The 21,890-nt window shown below is 34.7% G+C and overlaps 2 protein-coding genes and 1 pseudogene across 2 annotated transcripts; 1 reads left to right on the forward strand and 2 right to left on the reverse strand.

Annotated features, from left to right (window-relative positions):
- Positions 1-2,275: 2,275 nt before the first annotated feature.
- LOC107648457 (uncharacterized) lies at positions 2,276-2,936 on the forward strand. The gene has a single exon (XM_016352313.3). It carries the CDS (start codon positions 2,276-2,278, stop codon positions 2,933-2,935), a length of 660 nt encoding a protein of 219 aa, XP_016207799.1. The 3' UTR covers position 2,936.
- Positions 2,937-12,630: 9,694 nt separating this feature from the next.
- Positions 12,631-14,957, reverse strand: LOC148563023 (uncharacterized; annotated as a pseudogene).
- A 5,003-nt stretch (positions 14,958-19,960) lies between these two features.
- On the reverse strand, positions 19,961-20,521 carry LOC148563024 (uncharacterized). The gene is made up of 2 exons (XM_088489808.1): positions 20,339-20,521; positions 19,961-20,257 (listed from the first exon to the last, which is right to left on the reverse strand). The coding sequence occupies exons 1-2, from the start codon at positions 20,519-20,521 to the stop codon at positions 19,961-19,963; spliced, it is 480 nt and encodes a 159-aa protein (XP_088345934.1).
- Positions 20,522-21,890: the final 1,369 nt, after the last annotated feature.

Genomic DNA, 21,890 nt, shown 5'->3' on the forward strand with positions numbered 1-21,890 from the left:
ATCATAAAAAGTTTAATTGACAATGTTTTTTTAAATTAATTAATCTAAAATCAATATATTCAAGGACTTGGTTTTTATTTTACTCTTATTATAATATTATACATAAAATTCCATCGATGCCCCATACTTTGTCACATGGCTCTCATAGAAGTTATAAATCAAGTCACCCAAAAAAGAAGTTCTAAATCTGACGTTTAATTAATTGAGATAATCAGGTAAGAGATAAATGCAATTAAAATAAACTAAAGAGTTTTGCATGGTACGGTACAATTTGTATTGTACGAGGGTTCCTTGACTCTCAGTCTCAGGGCAGTTTGCATTCGAAAAATTAAACTAAGACTTTTTCAGAACCTATCGCTGCTTTAATCTAGCAAAATGTGTTTTAATTAATTAAATAATTTTCATAATTTCACTTGTAAGATCTCAGTCCTAGTCACATGTGATTTAAATAAAACTAACCCCATATGGGTTTAACCTCCAAAGCAAGGAAAGGGTGCTTCAGAAATGCTTATGCTCAGAGTTAAACTAATCACTCACATGTGAATGCAAAGTTGAAAATTTATAATAAACTCTATATCCTGGCAAATAATAAAAAATATATAGTTTTGTTATTTGGTTTAATTTTTCTATGCATGTGAAACAGAAAGTTCCAAATTCGCATTATATATATGTGTGTGTGTGTGGCAGTGTCTTATTAGTCTCTTATTAGATGTACTTAATTTAACTTATGTCATGTACTAATGTACATTTGCTATTATAAATTTAAATATGAACCAAGACATCCATCACAAGCACATCAAATTTTGAACAAATGTATGTTAAACCAAAATTTTTTATCAGTTCAACTGTTAAATTAAGGTGTTTTTTTATAGGATAAATTTATATGTAATTGTTTTGATACGAAATTAATAGTTAAAAATTGTTAGATGATAATTTAGTCAAATATATTAAATTATTTAATAATTTTTAAATATTAATTTTACATAAAGACAACTATACATAAATTTTTACTATTTTTTATATATAAATTACCAAAATAGTATCAAAAGTTTATATTATTGATAGAAATAATTACAAAAGATATAATAATAAATAAGCTTTTGAAAAGTTAAAAAATGTTGCAAAAATAACCAAATATTAATATACATTTAAGGCTTTAGAAATTAGATTTTGATGTGATCTTTTATAATTATTTTTAGAAAAATAAAATATTTTTATATTTAAAATTTGGTAATTTTATCTCCAATAATTTTTCATTTTTTATGAATAACTATATTTGTTTAAAAAAAAATATTTATAGATCAAATTTTGTCTTTATTTTTTTTATACATATTCTAAATATTTATCTAAATATTTTTATATAAATTCATATCAAATAGACAAAGTCAGGTGTCACTTATAAAAACAATATACTTTTTATTATGTTTGTTGTATTTTTAAATTATTCAAAAATTTATTTATCATTTATATTTTTTAAAATTATTTTTTAACGATATAAACTTTTAAGTATATTTTATTAATACTTAACCTTTTCTTACATACTCTGTTGCATAAAATTTTATAATATTTTATAATGATATGAGTTTATTTTGTATAATATACAGTGTTAACTTAAAAAACAATGAAGAATAATATTTGATTTAGTAGAATTAAAAATTAGTATATTTTATAATTTATAATTATTAATTAATTATTATTAATATTTTTAATAATATAAAATTATATCTAATTTAATAATGTAAAATTACAGATTTTTTTTGTTTATTAAATAAAGAAGTATAGAGAGTCAATGAAGTATCTGTACAATGTGTACAATGAGAGTTTAGGGATGTTTCGATTCGATAAGATATTAGATGTTTATTATTTCGATTCGATAAAATTATGGGTGTATTGTATTTAAAAAATTAGTAGTATTTTACTCTAGATGTTCATTTTTTAACTCATATTAGGCCAAATAAATAATCTATTATACACATTATACAAATATTTCATTGATTCTCTGATCAGATTCTTATTAAATAACAGAAATGTTAGGGGACCAGCAATTTTTGTGATTTGTAGTCATCAAGTAGTCATCAATGATGTTTTTAATGGTATGATATTTTATCTAATGATATAATATTATTCATTTTTATTTGGATGCATAGTTAAATGCTGGCTAGAATTTAACAAAGATGATAAACTTTCTCTGTTTGATTATTGAGAAATGAGAGTTACAAATACCAAGGTCTTAGTGGTCTTCTATAAATTGGAAGCAACAACCATCATCAATATCATGCAACCCCAAATCACTCTTCACTACTTTCAAAATCAAAAACAAATTCACCAAAAACCAACCATGTCCATCGATCCAAGGAAATCAAACAAGATCAGAGAAATCGTTAGGCTTCAACAGATCCTCAAGAAATGGAGAAGGATAGCAAGCAATAACAACAACAACAACAACAACCACGACGACCACCGGAGCACCGCCGCCAACACCGGCACTACTACGAGCAAAAGTATAAAGTTTCTAAAGAGAACGCTTTCGCTATCGGAACGTGACGTGGCGCAGACGGCGAATAACAACACGGTGGTTCCGAAAGGTTACTTAGCCATTTGTGTTGGTGAAGAGCTTAAACGGTTCGTAATTCCAACCGTTTATTTGGGGCACCAAGCCTTCCAGATTCTTCTGAGAGAAGCAGAGGAAGAATTTGGGTTCCAACAAACCGGTGTTCTTAGGATCCCTTGTGAAGTCTCGGTTTTTGAGAGTATATTGAAAATGGTTGAAGGAAAGAATAATGGTAGAAATAATAATCAGAAGGAAAAGGTTTCAACTACTACTGCGAATCAAGAATGCAAGCTTAGTGCTGAAGAGATTATGAGCTGTTGTTCTTCTTCCTCTGATAATCAACTTGCTTATTCTCACCATCCTCAAAGTCCTTTGTGCAGATAGGAATAAGGGACAAAACAGGAATTTTGCATATTTCTTTTTTTTTTCTAATTTGATCCTTTATGGAGGCCATTAATCCTATGTATTATGAGAATGAGTTTCAATTAGATGTAAAAGAAATTACTAAAGTGAATGGAAATTATGAAAACAATGAAGTAAGATCTTATCAGGGGCAGTTAAGGTTATGTGAAATTAGATAATTGAAAATTGTTAAATAACAATTTAATTAAACTTATCAAATTAGACGACTCTCAACTATTAAAGCAGCTAATGTACCTGAGTTAGTTTCCACCAAATAATGAGTACGAATTAATTCTCCAAGGTAGTGTTTGTTTTGAGGTATTGGAACAGAGACTGAGATTCAGTATCATGTTTGTTCGTTCAGAGATTGGTACTAAAATTTCTGTCTCTGTCCCTAAAATTTCAGTATTTCAGTACCTCTAAAAAGTGAGGACATAGGAGACTGAAATTTTTAGAGACTGAAATTTTAATAACATTTTATACCTAAAATACCGTCATTTCAATTAATTAATTCCAACTTTATCTTTTATACAAATTAAATTAGAGTTTTATTCTTATTTTAATTTTTGTCTCCCACTTTATACCAAACAGAATACTGAAATTTATTTCTATCTTTATCTTTGTCTCTCAGTCTCAGTCTTTTCATCTCTGTCTCTTAACCAAACGCTACACAAATGTTATATAATAATATAGGTTAATTATTGATCTTATTATTGTTAATATATATGAGGCTAAAAGTTGTTCAACTTTGCAGCAGGTTCATTATTTGTTCATCAATCCTGCAACAACCCAAAATCGAAGAACTCACACTACCAAACAGCTTTAAATCAAGTAGGAAACTAATTAACAATGATCATGCAATAGCTAATTTTTAAATTAAATTTGTTATTGTTATTTTAGTGAGGATGCTGGAGAGCTAATTAAGTTTTTAGGAGGTCTAGTAGGTCTTAGATTTAGTTTGGTAAAATTTTTATTTTTCAAAAGCAGTTTATAAAAAATTAATTTTTAAAAGATGACTTTTTAAAAGTTGCAACATTTATGTTTGGTAAATTAAATTAAAAATAATTTTCAATAAACACAAATAACAACAATTGTGTTTGGTAAAATAACTTTTAAAATTAAAAAATATTATAATAGATATAAATGTAAGTATTAAATTTGAAAATTAGTTAACATATGATATTATATTAGATTTTTAAATTTTAAAAAGCAAAAGCTAACTTTAAAAAACTCTATCTTAGGTGCACTTCGATATTTTAAAAGCTACAAATACAAACACATAGTCTTTTAATTTACCAAATATAAAATGAGTAGCTTGAATTTTTAAAAAACACAAATATTTTTTCAAAAAACTTTATCAAACCAAACTTAAGTATTTCAAAGTATTTTAAGAATATTATATTGATATTTTAATAATTTTAGTTATTAATTTCAATTATAAAATATTATTTATTAAAATTACCTATTACAATTTTAATAATACTAATATTTCTAAAATGGTTACAAATTTTCTTAATTATAGTCCTTTTATAACCAACGTGATTAAATTATATTTGTTCTTCCTTTATTTTTATCTGTCACCGTAAAAATCAATTTGATAGTAAGAAATAATAACTTAAAAGACTCTCAATTAATTGAAAGATCAATTATATATGCGCATGGTCAGATACTTTCGCTTTTGATTATGTGGTAGCTAGTGATTATGTCTCTTTTCTTTGACTTATTAAGCATTAATTGAAGCCTGATGAGAGATGAAGGTCAAAGACCAATACCCGCAGAAACTCTTGGGCCATCACTTTTTTGCAGTTTTGGTCATCGTTTGACCGCATAAAAAATATTAAATTTTATAATCAACTTGAGTTGGTCGAGCAGCCAACTCACTCGTCTGCTTAAGTAAGTGTCGGAGGTTCGAAACCCGCTTTGTGCATACAGTAATCCGTTGGCCAGTGACAGACCCTTAAATGGAGTTCAGATCCGCGACGAATTAGTCATTGATCGACCTGTCGAGTTGGGGGATACTGTAAGAAACCCAAAAAAAAAAAAATTTTATTCAACAAATAAATTTTAAAAAGTATAATATAAATTATATTAATTTATATATATAAATTCTAATAAATATATATTTAAATTATATATATTTTTTGTATATAATTTTTATAAATATGAATATAAATGATAACTAATAAAATATTAATCTAAAATAATATTATTTATTAGACATGTAACATTGTTTTAATAATAGAGTATAATTTTTTTATTATGCTACTTATATACTAAAATTAGTCATTAAAATCAGTTAATAGTATAAAATATATATTAAAATATAAATATATTTTAAAAATAAATTAAAATATATAAGTATTTATACAAAAATATATTAATAATTAATTTTAGTGATTAATTTTAATGTACCAATAGCATTTTTGAAAATGTTTAGAATGGAAGTTATTTAACTACCATAGTATAAAAATATTGCTTGTTGGTAATGTTGAAAAAAAAAAAAGAATTGCCACTTGTTATTAAATATGCGTTTAGGTGTAAAGCCCTTTAACTATGCTGGAGAGACTAACACGAGAGATAGGCCAAGACAATGAGGATTTGATGATACAATGCAAGAAAAAAGAATAATGAGTAGCAATTGAAAGCTTCTCTCTAGTTTCTTTCTAAGATTTTTAATCTATCCAAAAAACTCTCCTTCTTGAAATGTGTAGCATTATATGCATACATAAGTCACACAAAAAGTATAATAATAATAATTAGTAAGTGCTAAATTATCAAAATCTATCCAAAAGGTTCATATTGCAGATAAAAAGATGTAAAAGATATGAAGCATAAAATTTTTGTGAAAGATTTAAAAATATAACAAAAATATAAAATAATTTTTTTTATATAAGTGATAAATAATTTTTTTATATTTAGAAAATGACTTATGTATTTAATCTAAATTTTTGTAAAAATATTTAAATAATTAACTATTTAAAAGATGCAAGTAAAAGTAGAACAAAATTCAATTTTTAAACATTCTTTTTTTATAAAAAAATTTTGTTATTCACAAGCGAAAACGTTTGCAAAAAAATATTTATTTAACGTAAAATTACCAAATTTTAAAAATAAAATGCATTATTTTTTTAATTATGTTATAAAAATGTATTAAAATTTAAAATCAAATCTCTAAAATTATTTTTGAAAATATATATCTAGTTAATTTTTAATTATTTTGTCACCTTTTAAATTTTCTGTAATTATTTATTGTTAGTATCTTTTAAAATTTATTATTTTTTTAGCGATATAAATTTTGATGATTTTAACCCTCCATCTTGTTCAATCTAATTTGTTCCTAACCGTATTTAGCATCCTCCCCATCGAGGCTTCAGGGTTTGGAGATCTCCTTGTTTTACTACATTGACTTTAATTTTTTTTTTCCGTATTTTTTACTCTAAAACAATGTGCAAACTCTGCCTATAATACATTCAATGTGCCCTAATGCTAATTGAAAAGTTTACTCAAAATCAAAAGTGCATATGACCTTAGGGTCATCTAGCTAGATGTATAACATATGATAAAAGATAAAAAAAAAAAAAAAATCCTATTTATACATGTATTTTAGTATAGATATATGTGTAATTTAATTTATTTTTAATATATATTTTGTATTTTAATGTGTATTTTATATTAATAACTAATTTTTTTAGTGTATATTTAACATGATTGTAAAAGATAATAATCAAATTAATAACTTAATATTATAATCAATGATTCATGAGTTAAATCTTTTTGAGATCTCAGAGCACTGAAACACACATGAGATCTAAAATATGACAACTAGGTAGTACCATACGGATAATCTATGGAATTGTCTTATAATAAAAGATCAAAATGCCAGGTTTTGTGGATTATTGAAGTGTCATAATAAGCCATTATATTTTGCTAGTAAAATCGCTGAGATTACAAGTTGCAATGCAAGTATTAATCATACACATGTTTCACTGGTCACATAGCAATATAAAATTGCTGCCACTTGCATTGAAATCATGTTCGTACAAAGTTTTCTGGTGGCATATTATCAGGCTTCTATTATGCACATCACATGCATGCCATGCATCCCTCATTTTTTATCCCATTTCATCGGTTAGGTCGTGTTTGGTAGTTAACACTGCACCTAAAGGTGAAAATTTTTTAGTTCTTGTCCTTGTTATTATTATTACTATTATTTTAGAAGGTAAAAACTCAGGTGCAGTCGACTTTACGTGAAGTTGATAATTGAGAGCCGTTAGATGAAAATTTAGTCAAATTAGTCAAATAATCTAATGGCTCTCAACTATCAACTTCGTGAACTTGAGTTTTCACCATTTTAAAAACAACAAGTAAAATTAGAGATTAATTTTGATGCATTGACAGTGTACAATTATATAAATGATCATTTATATCGTTAATATAAAAGATAGTTATTTTTATTGATGTAGTATTATATAATTAATTAAATACACGTATAAATTAATCTATATATTCTATATTGACATCGCATTAAAATTAAATTTATAAAATTAATATCTTAAAATTAAAGCTTTAGAAATCAACCCCTCGTTATCCGTGGTTTGTCACGCATGCAAACTTAAAGAGTAAGTTATTACTTCAAATATGGAATCTTCTAATTAGTTCCAAGAAAACTCCACCTGCAGGTACAGTAGACATAGTACTTTGCTTTTCATAAAATAAAATTGGATTCAAATTTTAAGAATTGTAATTTTTTTTTTTAATTTCTATTATATATTCTAGAAGTAGGTAATAGATGAAGCGATTATTGACTATCAAGAATTCAAGATTTACATAGGGGTAGAATACGAGGGTAATTGACCTTTTTATTAAAACATTGCCGTTTTCCTTTTTTTTTTTTTTCAGAAAAAAAAAAAGAAAAATTCGAGATACTGTACTGCTGGCAAATCAGGCATATATAATATGATTATGAGAAATATTAGATAAGTAAATTATTTTAAACTAAATTAAACTAACTTTTTTCTTTTATGTATGTTCTTATTTTTTTAAGTTAGTTTTTATTATATTAATAAATTATTAGACCGATTTAATTAAATTTAATTACTAAAATAATTTAATAATGTAACATCATCCTCTTATTATTTCCATTTAAAAAAGAAAGATTCCACTCAAATCTGGTAGAAAATTTAATAGTGAAGTCAAAGAGGTATGGCCTTGTACATTGAAAGTGATGAATCGCTTGGTATATGCTGGATGGATGTTACAGTAATCTATTAATATTAAAAAGGATTTACTTAATATATGCGTTTAGAATTTAAGTTTAGTTTATAATTAGCACAATCATTCCAACCAAATCAGAAATTAATCCAATCAAGTATTAATAGGTTATTTGTTTAATCGTTGAATAATTAATTGAACCGTTAATTTTTTTTTTGTGATTAAATAGAAAAGAAAGAAAAAAAGAGACAAAACCAAATTAATTGGCTAGGGTCATATCTAAATCTATTAGATGTTGAAACTCACTCCATGGTTGGCTCCAATTCGAGTGAATGTCCGCGACAGAAGCAGCTGCTTTAGCCATACAATCTGCAACACTATTTGCAGTCCTCTAAATTAAAAGAATAGAGACTCTCCAATTCCAATTCATAACCTCCTGTATATGCTTTGCCAAATCCCATTCCGGAATATCCTTACCAAGCATTCTTTGGTTTACCAAGAAAAGAGCTTCTAAACAGTCTGTTTCACAAATAACCTCACGAAATCCACTCTCCCAAGCAAGAAGTAAGCCTCTCCAAATTGCATACAATTCAGCAAAAAGAGACACTGCACACTTCGACTTTCCCAGTGCAACCTTTCAACCAACATCCATCAGGATTGCGAATGATACAACCAAAACCAGCATAGCCAGAAGGAGGAAACCAACTAGCATCACAATTCAATTTAACAGAATAAACTGGAGGTGGAACCCAATGCAAACAAAGTGAAGGAGGAGACAGAGATTGATGCATAGCAAAAATAGTATGAAACTCCCATACTGAACTACGAATCAAACTCACCACTTTACTAGCACTCCATGAATCATCTATATTAAATAAGTCATGATTCCTGCTTCTCCAAATCCACCAGATGGTCGAAAAGAAAAGAAAAATATTTTCACTCCTTGCACCTCTATAGAGCCAATCATGTAAATTCGAGTTATCTGAATACAGGCCTAAAAGGTTCCAGACCTCCTTGGCACTAGGGCACTCCCGAAGACAATGAAGAATTGATTCAGAACCATTCTGACATCGATGACAGGTGCTAGATAAAGCTAAACCACGACCCAAACGAAACTCTGCCGTAGGAATAGCATTATGAAGACTGAGCCAAATCAAGAACTTGTACTTCTCAGGAATATGCAGTCGCCATACCCACAACCAATTATCATGCTCATTCCAGTCAAACTTTCTTTTGGCTAGCCAACTGTACCCACTCCTAGCTGAGTAAAGTCTAGAAGATGCCACACCCCACAACCAACCCGAACTCTCTCCAGCATTCAAATCCGGATTATAAGCATTCAAATGCTGTTTGACATCTTCTGGAATGATAGAGAAAATATCATGGAGATTCCATTGACCATCTTTCCAAACGTCTCTAATAGTTAAATCAGAGTCAGATATATGTACAAAAGGGACATCTTGAGCAATTGGACCCTCAATACTCCAATTGTCAAACCAAAAAGATTGATCAAGTGACCCAACGCACCAAGAGAAAGCATCCTTAAGAGCACCAAAAGCCTTTGAGATACTCTTCCAAACATGAGAAGCATTGCAAGGGACAGGGCCATCTAAAACTCCCTCATTCCTCATATACTTTGCCCTCAATAGAGCAACCCAAGGCTTGTCCTGACAATGAAAAAGTTGCCACACCAATTTACCAAGTAAAGATATATTAACACACGCAGGATCTCTAACACCCAGGCCACCAAATTTTTTTGGAGTGATCACGGTCCTCCAATTAACAAGAGAAAGACCTTTACCATCAACTTGACCCTTCCAAAGGAACTGTCTCATCATAGAAGATAATTTATCGCAAACCCAATTTGGAAAAAAAGATACCTGCATATGATAGACAGGAATGGATGCTGCAACAGAATTGATCAGGCAAAGTCTCCCTGCTTTATTTAGAAGCCTTCCTTTCCAATTAGCTAATCTTCCCCTCACCTTTTCAATCACCGAATGAAAAGAAGCCCTACTGGTACGGGAATGATTAAGGTTAACTCCAAGATATCTTCCTAAGTCCAAAGCAAAACGTATTGAAGAAACACTAGTAAAAATATCTCTTCTACGAGCAGTCACATTTTTAGAACAAAAAGCTTTAGACTTTTCAAGATTCACTTTCATGCCAGATGCCTTGCAAAAAATGTTAAGAGAATGCATGACCATTTGGACCTGACTCTTTGTAGCCTGACAGAAGAGTAAGAGATCATCTGCAAACATCAAATGAGAAAATTTTGGGCCACCCCTAGTGACAGAAACTGGTTTCCACACACCCTAGACCACCTTATGAGATATATAGCAAGCAAGTCTTTCCATACAAAGCACAAATAAGTAAGGAGACATTGGATCGCCCTGTCTAAGCCCCCTTCTAGGAGCAAAACTATCCAATCTATTCCCATTCCACATAATAGAAAGAGATGATGCACGGACACAAGTCATAATCAAATTAACAGTGATGATAGGAAAACCAAAAGCAATGAGAGTACTCTCCAAAAACCTCCAATCCACCCTATCATAAGCTTTTTCAAGATCAATTTTAAAAGCAAGAGTACCTTTCTTGGATTTTGTGTGCTTCATGAAATTCAGAATTTCTTGGGCCACAATAATATTATCAGGAGCACCACGACCCGGAATAAACCCTCCTTGTAAAGGACTAACAATATCTGGAAGAAAAGGCCGAAGTCGGTTAGTCAATACTTTTGTGATAATTTTATAAACAACATTACACAAGCTAATAGGCCTGAAATCCTTCATAAAGGTAGGGTTATCAATTTTAGGAATAAGCACAATCAGAGTTTCCATGATGCTAGGATTTAAGAACTCTCCCAAAAAAGCGCTCCGGACAATATTCCAAATCTCAGTGCCTACTATCTCCCAATATTCTTTAAAAAAATAAGCTTGAAAGCCATCTGGACCAGGAGCCTTAAAAGGGCTCATACTGAATACTGCTGACTTGACTTCCGCAAAAGAGACAGGGTCAATTAACCTAGCACAAGCCTCAGTACTTAGAGTGGGCATCGGAACATCCCCTAAACAATCAACCTCAACCTCTTCCGTTGTACCAAAGAGATTCTTGTAAAAAGAGAGAGCTTCTTCCTGGAGAATATCTGGATCAGTAGACCAAGACCCATCTCTAACATATAATCCATGTACTCTATTATGGTTTCTACGTACCAAAGTCTGAAGATGAAAGAATTTAGTGTTTCTATCCCCATACTTGACCCACTGCTCTCTAGATTTCTGGTACCAAAAAAGTTCCTCTTGCAACAAAAGCCTATTGTAATCTTCCCTCAGTTCAGCTTCTTTAATTCTCAGAGATAACACATCGGTAACCTCCAAACGCCGTTGAATCTGATCAATCTGATATTCCAGCTTATTTTTTCGCACAAAAATATTTCCAAAAATCTTTGAGTTGAAGTCCAAAGAAGCATGTTGAACCATCTTAAGCCTTTCGGTAACACCTCCAAACTCTTGATTCCAAGCCTTACTAATAACATGTTTATAAGAAGGATGTGTTGCCCACGCAGCTTGGAACCTAAAAGGACGTGAACCTTTCACTCTGGGGCTACCATGACAACGAACTAAAATAGGACAATGATCAGAATGAAGCCTACTAAGAATTTCAGAATAACCCTCAGGAAACATTATCATCCACGCCTCATTAACTATAGCTCTATCCAACCTTTTAGCCAAGTCCCTGCCAGCCTGAACTGCTCTATACCAAGTATATCTCCTACCAGTCACTTTAAGATCAAAGAGCTCACAGTCATCTAGAGTAGTAGCTAATAGACTAGCTCTGTGAGAAGAAAAATAAGCACCTGTACTCTCATCTGGTGCCACAATCTCATTAAAATCACCAACGGCCATCCATGGTCTATTATGGCCTGAATTAATAGAACGCAAATGATCCCAAAGCATACATCTTTTTTCGAATTGAGGACTCCCATATACTGCACTACAAAGCCAAACTAAGTTACCCACACTCACTTTTACTGTGATACATTGGTCAATTTGATCAATAACCACACAAGAAGCATTAGCAATAGAAGATAGAAACCAAATTCCACCCCTGTGTCCTACTGCTTCCTCAATACCAACACAATGAAAACCTAACTTATCCCAAAAATTCTTCAAATTATTAAACATGGTATGAGTCTCAAAGAGAAAGAAGAAAGATGGTTTATATATTCTCACCAAATTTTTGCAATGCACACGGGCCATCTTGTTAGACGCACCCCTCACATTCCAGGCTATGATATTGAAACTATCCATAAAAACAGCAAAAAGAGAGCTCCAATAACAAACTCGAGACTCAACATGATGTCCCTGTCTTCGTCGATCCTGCCTTTAATGGACTCTCAAGTTGCAGCCCAATTTTCTCCGTCAAAACTTGCACCATACCCGCCGTCGATGCTCCATCCTTATCTACTGGTGAATTCTGCAAAGAGTTTGGGCGAGGACGCTTTCGCACAGTGCCATTTGTTGTCTCACCTTGCTGCTGATGATGAACATTGTGCCGGGTCCCCGAAGAAGCCACACTAACCGGTTTTCCAATATTGATGCCCCTGCTTAAATTTACTTTGGATCCAGTTGCATGTGTTGTACGTTGGTGATTAGGCCTTGTCCAAGTATTGGTAGCCTTGTTAGGAGTCTTCTTTACTTTTGGTTGGACCTGATGGGTGCTAAGAGAAGGCTTTTGACCCATTTTATACTTTCCTTTCCTAATCACTTGAGTCCAACCTTCCAAATCCTCATGTTGTGCATGGTCTACATGAACAGCATGCAAATCACTCTCCACCAAATCCGGGACAGTAACATTTACAGTCTCATCTCCAAGATTCTTGCCAAAATGAAAACTTGCCTTTTCCACATGTACTGGATTTTTTGAATTTGAGCTTTCTGGCTGCTTTGCTACATCGCTGATCACCTTGGCATTAGTTCCTCCTCCTGCATTGCTGTCAGTCTTGCACACCTTCATATCATGACCAAACTTGAGACAGGAGCCACAAATAAGGTGAAGACTTTCATATTCAACCTCATATTCAACACCTTCAACAAGAATCTTCTTAGTCAATGGCAATCCTAAATCTATCTGAACACAGGCTCGAGCATATCGTCCTCTTTCAGCTAATTTTGTTGCCAAATCAACCTTAACGGGAATGCCAACTGTAGCCGCAACACGGAGCATTGCATCTTCTTGGTAGCACCAAATTGGTAATCCGGAAATTCTAATCCACACTAAAGTTGCTCCAAAACAGTTTTCACTTGATCTAAACTCTTGATCCCAAGGCTTCACAGCCACATAATTTCCCTCGATCATCCACGGACCTCCTAAGAGAACCTTTTCTCGCTCCTCAGCTACATCAAACTTCACAAGAAAGTAGTCAAATCCCACGTCCAATAAATCAAAACCTCCCTTAATCCTCCATACCGTTCGGAGTTTATGAGACAATGCAGTGTAGCTATAATGTTTACCTAGCACCTTAATCACTATAGCATCCTTATAAGGTTCTGCCAAGCAATTCTTAGCTTCTTGGGTAAACGTGACACTCGGTGGCAAGAGATCTCCTTGCTTCCCAGAAACTACCGCAATGTTATCTCCCGATAGAGTTTCAACAAGTGAAAAAGCTTTAGCAATCTTGGAACCCACAACTTTGTCCCTGAAAGAAACCTTCAAAGGCTTAGAAACCCCTCCCGAAATATGATCCTCCTTTTCCCCTGATGCAATCCCTCCCCCGCTCTCCCCCTTATCTCTTCCGCCGACATTACCGGCTGCCTCACCGTGTTTCACCCTCAAAGTCTCATTCAACCGTTAATTTGAACCGTTAATTTGATTATAATTTAATAATTATATGAATTTTTTATAATAAATAATTTTTTATTTTTAACCGTTGTTTTTAGATTTCAATAATTTTTTTAATTATTTTATTTTTAATTGTTATTTTTAACCATTGCTAACTCGATTCAGCTGTTTGAGAATAAATTTGAGACATGTCTTTATATCTGTTAGTTGCCTTAGTAGCTAAACTAAAAAATTTGGGCAGATACAACTAGAAGTCTGTCGCGCTTTCATAGTTATATTGATGTATGTGTCGTGTTATTAATAAGAACATTATTAAGTTGGCTGATTTATTATAGCTACTTTAGTCATAGATTTTTTTGGCGTTTTTCAAGTTTCAAACTTAATAGGTTTGATACATTTCATTAGTTGTTGGTTTTGAGATACTTATGTTTCTTATGTCGATTAATGATCATTCAGTTACTTTACTATTATTAAACTAAGAATAAATGACTATATGTACCCATGAAAGATGAAAACGCTGACAATTGTATCCATAGCAGATCGAAACTAACTTTGAAGATGCGGTCTGTGTGACAGAAATACCTAACCTTGGTTTGACACTAGCTTCGTTCCTATACGAACCTACGTGGCACTCGACCCCCCCCCCAAACCCCTATCTATGTGGATTAAACCTTTTTTTTTTGCTAACTGTTTGGTTTTTGAGGAACATTGCGCGGGAGAGGAAAGTGTGCCCTAGCAGAGATTGTAGGTCGCGATCGCTTGCTTTCCCAGTTGGAGAAGTCTTGTGAAACACTCCCAAGCGAACAAGGTGAATCCTGGGGTTTCGTCATCGTCATCCCCAAGTCGGAGAAGACAGTACGAAGCTAATACGTAACCCAGGGGTCTCTTCGTGGACGGCGCAGAGGTTACTACCTTTGCTGCACAGCGAACAGAGGTATCTCATAGCCATTGTTGATTAATTTCATGTCATTCCCATTAGTTAGACATATTCTTGTACCTAATCAAATCCTGTAATTGCTGAGAATTGCTAGAAAAGTTGGTTTAGGGTTTGTGTTACCTGTGGTTAGATACAATCTTTTCTTAGCTTGTGTTAGTTATTTTCACTTCCAGGAATGGCCACCATCCATATAATATTGTGTATCAATCATAGAGGACGGTTTGAGAGAGGGCCTGGTGGGTTAATTAGTTTTACTGGTGGTGAAGTCACAGAAATCAATAGGGTGAACGTTGATACACTGAACGTTTTTTTCATATCTGATTTGTTGAAGGACATTGAATATACGTCCGAATCTAATTTTTACTGGCAAGAACCTGGGAAGGAGCTTGATGATGGGTTGAGGGACCTAAGGGTTGATATGGACGTAGTTAGAATGTATGAGGCAGCCGTGAAGAATGGTAACAAAATAAATATTTATACAGAGCATCCGGTGGACCAGCCTGTGTTAGTTGAGGAGAACAATCTGACTCCGTCAAAGAGGAGAATAAAGACATGTGCCAAAAGGGTTCCAACACCAAATAAGAGTCCAAAGAGAAGATTGCTAGTAGTGGAAGATCATGACGATGCTAAAATTGTAGGTAATGTGCAAGTTAGGAAGGAGGACCAAATAAGGGGTGAGGCCCAGGATAGGGAGGAGGTCCATGAAGAAAATAAACAGGCTGAAGTTGAGGCCCAAAAAGAGGATAGTCTCAGTATGCCCCAGGAGACAGCAGATCCACCACTAGCATCATCCCATGAAGCAGGACAGGTTTCTCAGCCTCCTCCAACACCTGTCCTACCAGATCAGCCACCATCAAGTCAGTCCCAACCTTCCCAGCCACCATTTGAAGAAGATCAGTTTCCACTACACAATGATGGTTCAGATCCAGCCCCGCAGTCTCAAGCCAATGTTTCTAAACCTGTTGCACCTAAACAACTTACTCAATACACCCCACAGCCATGTAGGAATCCACTTTCACAATCGATCCATGATTTAGGACGATCCTCTGATTCCAATAGGACCCCCAAAATAATCAAAGCAATCCTTCAGATGAGGTTGATGGATGGCCAAAGGTGAACAAGAGGAGATCAACAAGGAGGCCTCCCCCTACAGGGCAATCCTTCATCCCGAACCCTGATCCGGACAAGCCGCCAACCTTTTATGTGCCAGTTGAGGATGATATTTTTCTGATTAAAACCCTGGACATCATTGCTATTCGTCAGAGGACTTGCATAGCATAGCAAGTGACGATGATACTAAGACTCCAGTTTTTCCTCAGAGCAATGCTGATGCCCCGGTTAGCCAAGTGTGGTTGGAATTGGGGATGGAGTTTGAGACTCTCAACCAGTTCAGGAAGGCTATCCGAAAGTTTAATATCCACATTGGCAGGAGCATATTCTTTGCTCGTTGTGATTCAACAAGGTCAAAGGCTATATGCTACGATGAGGATTGTCCTTGGCAAATCTACTGTGCTAAGAGAACATTTCTCGCAAGTTATTAGGTAAAGACATTTGTAAATGAACACACTTGCAGCAGAGATAATCACTGTAAGTCAGCAGATGGAAAATGGGTAATAGATGAGCTAGAGGAGAGGATTAGAGTTCAACCAAACTTGACAGTGAGGGAGGCTGACCAATACTTCAGAGCTGAGTATGATGTACTCATCAATGAGAAGAAAATTTACAGATCTATGAAGAAGGCGAAGGAGAGGATTGAGGGTTCTGAGATTGCACAGTATGCAAGACTTCGTGATTATGGTAATGAAATACTAAAGACTAACCCTGGCTCGACGGTAAGGATACACACGAACCCTATGCCTGATTCGAATCCTCTGTTTCTGAGGATCTATGTATGCTTTGATGCGTGCAAGAAGGGATTTGTGGGTGGTTGTAGACCTTTAATAGGGTTAGATGAGACCTTTCTTAGAGGGTACTATGGGGGGCAGTTATTGACAGCAATAGGACAGGATGCAAATAATCATATCTATCCTATTGCCTATGCAATAGTGGAGTCAGAAAACAAAAAAAAGTTGGAAGTGGTTTCTAGAGATACTTCAGGAGGACGTGGGAGATTTTCAGGCGAACATGTTTAACTTTATGTCAGATATGCAGAAGGTACCTTTTTTTATTAATGTAGTGCAATAAAATCTGGTGTATTTTGAAGAGAGTCTTCTTCTATATCATTATGCTTGTTTAGTATAGTTGATGTATACAATTGATGTATATTGATGTGGCCAAATGTAAGTTTAATTGTGAACATATGTTAATTGCTGATAGGAGACTTTAGAAAATGTTCATGAATTCTGGTATGTTAATTGCTGAAATGATACTTTAGAAAATGTTCATGAATTCTGCTATGTTAACTGCTGATAGGAGACTTTAGAAAATGTTATTGATTGTTGATATTTTGATTGCTGATAGGAGATTTTAGAAAATGTTCCCTCGTGCTGACATGTTGATTGCTGATAGGATACTTTAGAAATGGTTCATGAATTCTGCTATGTTAATTGCTGATAGGAGACTTTAGAAAATGTTCTTGACTGATGATATGTTGATTGCTGATAGGAGATTCTAGAAAATGTTCCTGGTTGCTGAAAGTGTTAATTATTTTATACCCAGCTACGTTCACCCTGTTTCTAAATTAGTGTTGTTATGACATTGATTTTGATGTATGCCTGCAGGGGTTAATACCTGCTGTGCAGGAGATGTACCCGAATGCAAACCACAGGTTTTGTACCATGCATATATGGCAAAATTTGGAGTGACTTAGAGTTGAAAATGTGTTTGTGGTCATGTGCTAAGTCAACCACAACACAGGACTTCAATGCTGCCATGGATAGGCTAAAGAAGATCAATGTTGGGGCATGGGAATACTTGGATAAGATCAGTCCAAAATAATGGAGCAGAGCACATTTTAGTGAATATCCGAAAGCAGACAACTACACAAACAACAACTGCGAGGTGTTTAATGCCAAGGTGAAGAAGATGAGAGGCAAACCAATAATTACAATGTTAGAGGAGGTGAGGTGTTATGTAATGAGGATTATGGCTAGGAATAAGAAGGCCTTGGTTGGGTATAGTGGAAGATTAACCCCAACCCAGCAGAGCAGGTTAGAAAGGGAGAAGAGAGAGAGCAACAAATGGAGGCTTCTACCAACCGGAGATGATGCGGGCAATGTTTATGAAGTCCAATGTCTCCCCGTGAAGGTGAGTGTGGATTTGGGCAAGGCTACGTGCAGTTGTAGGCTATGGCAACTAACTGAACTACCGTGTAGACATGCATGTGCTGCGTTAGCTTACCAGAACAGGCAACCCGAAGAGTATGCCCATAACTGGCTGACCATGGGTGCATATAATGTGGCCTATCAGTGTTCTATGCGTCCAGTTCCAAGCCAGGAGTTCTCGGAGCACCTAGACACCCTACCCATTCTGCCACCACGGTACAGAAAACCAATAGGGAGACCTTCAACCAAGAGAGATAAGAGAAACGATGCCCCTGCTGATAAGAATGACCCTCACCACACAAAGAGGAGGATTGGGACTATTGTGTGCAAATACTGCCTCCAGGTATGCGTGTCCATAACTGTTGTTTATTGATATCAGTTCCGAATGTAATAATTATCTAATTATGATATATGCGCAACTTACATTAAGTATTCTTTGCTTTAGGCTGGTCATGATAAAAGGAGTTGTAAAAAGAGAAAAGAGGCAATGGGTGAAGGGAGTGCTGCTTCACAAGTGCCTGAAGGGGTTTCTAATGAAGACATGCTGGAAGAAATGTTCTGGGAGGACACATTAGAGGCTGCAGATGCTGAAGCAGCAGCCACTGAGGACAGAAACGATTCTGCAACACCACACCATGCTCAAGTAAGTGCATTACATTAGTTAGAATTCGTTAGTTTGCTGCAACAATCACTTATTGAGCTAAGATCGGTTTGTTTTCTGGATTTTGGCACACCACAGGGAATGCCGCCACCAACAACCACACAACAACAACCTCCAACCAACAATGCAATAACCAGGAAACAGGTTAAAAGGAGAAGTGTTAAGCGACCACCTCCCACTGAAAAAATATAGCAAACACCTGCCCCATCTGCCAATAAACCATCTACCACCCCATCTACACACAACTCTGAAACTACACCACATCCACTGCAAGGTGCTAGTGCAGGGACATCCACACAGTTTGTGCAATTCATGTCAACACCGGGAGTGACTACGGGTGCTACAAGCCGAGGAATAGCTGCTAGGGGTAGACTTCAAAGCAGGGGACGTCAAAAGAAAGATGCTTTCAACGGATCAAAAATCGGTGTCTCAAGTGGGAGCAGTAACTCAACTCCAGTTTGATAGAAAGTCATGGGTTTGGAGACCCAATCAAGACAGGAATTTGAATCTTGATTAATGTTATGTTTTCGTTTTTTTAATGTACTCGACTTTGATCATGAAACTCATGCTGGCATTTGGTTGTTTTGTTATATTAAAGAGCAACTCAAGACTCTTGTATTGTGTAATCCTCATGGTCTGGTTTAGGATCAGTTAGTTAAACTTTATTTGAGGGTGTGTTTTTTGAGCAACCAAACTTGCCTTCTTTGGCTTATGTCATAACTACCATTTTTTGAGAATCAGAATTCACTATTTAGAATGCTTATTTTATCAGTCTTTTAACAGCACCTTCTTTTGATTTTGGAAGAAACCTTGGAATGGACACCGAAAGCATATTGTTGTTATGTTTCTTGTTCTAGTTATACTTGCTTCCTTAGGAGGAATAGACAGAGTCAGGTGAATTTACATTGGCATTGGCTCAAGATAAAATTTACCTAAATTTACATGTTTGCATCAACTACAAACTAAACAAAACGCTACCAGAGATCAAAGATTTCGTGCCTATGTTAATGCATCAGAATTAATAAAAACCAGATCAAAGTTACCATCACTTAAGCATCATGTCATACCAAAGTTCCCAACTCATACACATGTTACAATTTCATCACCAAATACAACTCACAAAATAAATAGAAGGCAACCCCCAACGCAATGGTTGAAAGCAACAGTTTCATTCCCCTAAGTTCACCCCTGACTTCACCCTTGAATTTTTCTAACTTCCTAGCCATCATTGAGGATGCTTGCTGATTTTCCACACCTTTCGTGACAGTCAGACCATCTTCATGCCTTGAATAAGACTGATTGGAATTTCTTTTTGCTAAAGCTCTTGCTAGGCCCTCCCATCCTTCTTCAATTTTATCCACCCACACAAAGTATTTGCAATCTCTTGTCTGAAAAAAAAAAATCAAAGTGTGAACAACAATGTCAAAAATAGATTTCTAACCTGAACAACAACACCGCGTGTACATTACCGCCCACCCAGGACATTTAATGAACCATCTATTAGGGTTTGTCATGGTGCCAGACTTTATCAACACAACATCCCTCCCACACAAGCATTTGTCGTCGAGCATCTTTTCCTTCATCCTCTTCGAACTCGATGAACTGCTGCGACTTCCATCAGTTGCAGGAGAGTTAAATCTTCGCAAAGACATGCCAGGGCTCGCGAAAAAATTCCTTCTCTCCTTAGGTGCACTTGACACTGGATGAGGTTGAACTCGATTACATTTATTGGGGTGTGGTTCGAATTGGGGAAGATGACTCCCTAGGGTTTCCACTTCATGGGTTAATCCTTATAGCAATATTCAAATCCACGTAGATAGGGGTTTGGGGGGGGGGGTTCGAGTGCCACGTAGGTTCGTATAGGAACGAAGCTAGTGTCAAACCAAGGCTGGGTATTTCTGTCACACGGACTGCATCTTTAATGGGTACAAAGTTAGTTTCGGTCTGCTATGGGTACAATTGTCAGCGTTTTCATCTTTCATGGGTACATATGGTCATTTATTCATTAAACTAATGTATTGGATGACAGGTGGTCAGAATATCAGTTAACATTGAGCGAGAAAAGGGCCTAAAATGGCACATTGTAAATTGAGAATAAACTTAATGCAAGCGGGGGATATAAGTGTTAAAGTGGCTTAAGTAGAGAGTTTTTGCCTGAGATTTTTATTGTTAAGTTATGACCTTTAACACTATTTTCCTTTTACATTTCACATGGATGTCCTATAGCTCACTCGAAGTTGTTCAGGTAGTGCATTCCAAGATACTAGAGTCTCGACATACGATGTTATGGAGAGCAGTGATTGCATTAATATACTTTGTGGTTATAGAGTAGCATCAGGTGGATATGGTGCTACCACAGCTGGAGGAATACAATATCGACCTCGTGTAGCTCTAGACATGTATTTCTTAATGATGAAGAATGACAGGGGATGATCGTTGGTTTTCTAGCACCTTATAATCTTAACACCTCCATTGGGATATTAGAGTCCATTATGTTCTCCGGTTTGATGTTGTGCCAAACCCAGATCCATCACAGTTATACTTGAAGTGGTAATATGAGTATGGTAGAGGTTTTTGTCACTGGAGCTCTTCCTTGGTAACTCCAGAGCTATTTCGATTCTGACAGAGACTGCACAGAGAGAATAAAGGACATGCACCTCCCATGGATTAGGTACCTGATGTCTTAGACAGACGTCGTGTTGAACGGCAACTGCATTGGTACCCGAGTAAGTGATCGTGAATGGAGGTAGATCGAGGATAAAATTGCTGCAATGGAGGAAAGGGATCGACTCCCTTAGACAAAGTAGGGGTTGTGGTGGGCGTGGAGGTGGTGGCCATAAAGAGAATGTGTATTTTGTTGGAGGCTCGATTTACATGTAGAAACCTTAAATCTAACTTAATAGCTTTGATTTATATAGAGTAAAGTCTAAAATGAACATGCATGTAAGCTTTTTGATTCTAAGACATTCATGTAATATTGTATTTTGGGTTAACTACAAAAAATGCGCTCGAATTATTTAA

This window comes from Arachis ipaensis, chromosome B6 (genome assembly GCF_059453495.1).
Source record: "Arachis ipaensis isolate K30076 ecotype BB chromosome B6, ASM5945349v1, whole genome shotgun sequence".
NCBI classification, from domain to species: domain Eukaryota; kingdom Viridiplantae; phylum Streptophyta; class Magnoliopsida; order Fabales; family Fabaceae; genus Arachis; species Arachis ipaensis.

Bases quoted from the DNA above. Each gene is read 5' to 3' on its own strand.
- LOC107648457 (XM_016352313.3), top strand. From the start codon at position 2,276: ATGCAACCCCAAATCACTCTTCACTACTTTCAAAATCAAAAACAAATT.
- LOC148563024 (XM_088489808.1), bottom strand. From the start codon at position 20,521: ATGTCTTTGCGAAGATTTAACTCTCCTGCAACTGATGGAAGTCGCAGC. The intron at 20,258-20,338 runs GTAATGTACACG...TTTTTTTTTCAG, and splicing joins TTAAATGTCCTGGGTGGGCG to ACAAGAGATTGCAAATACTT.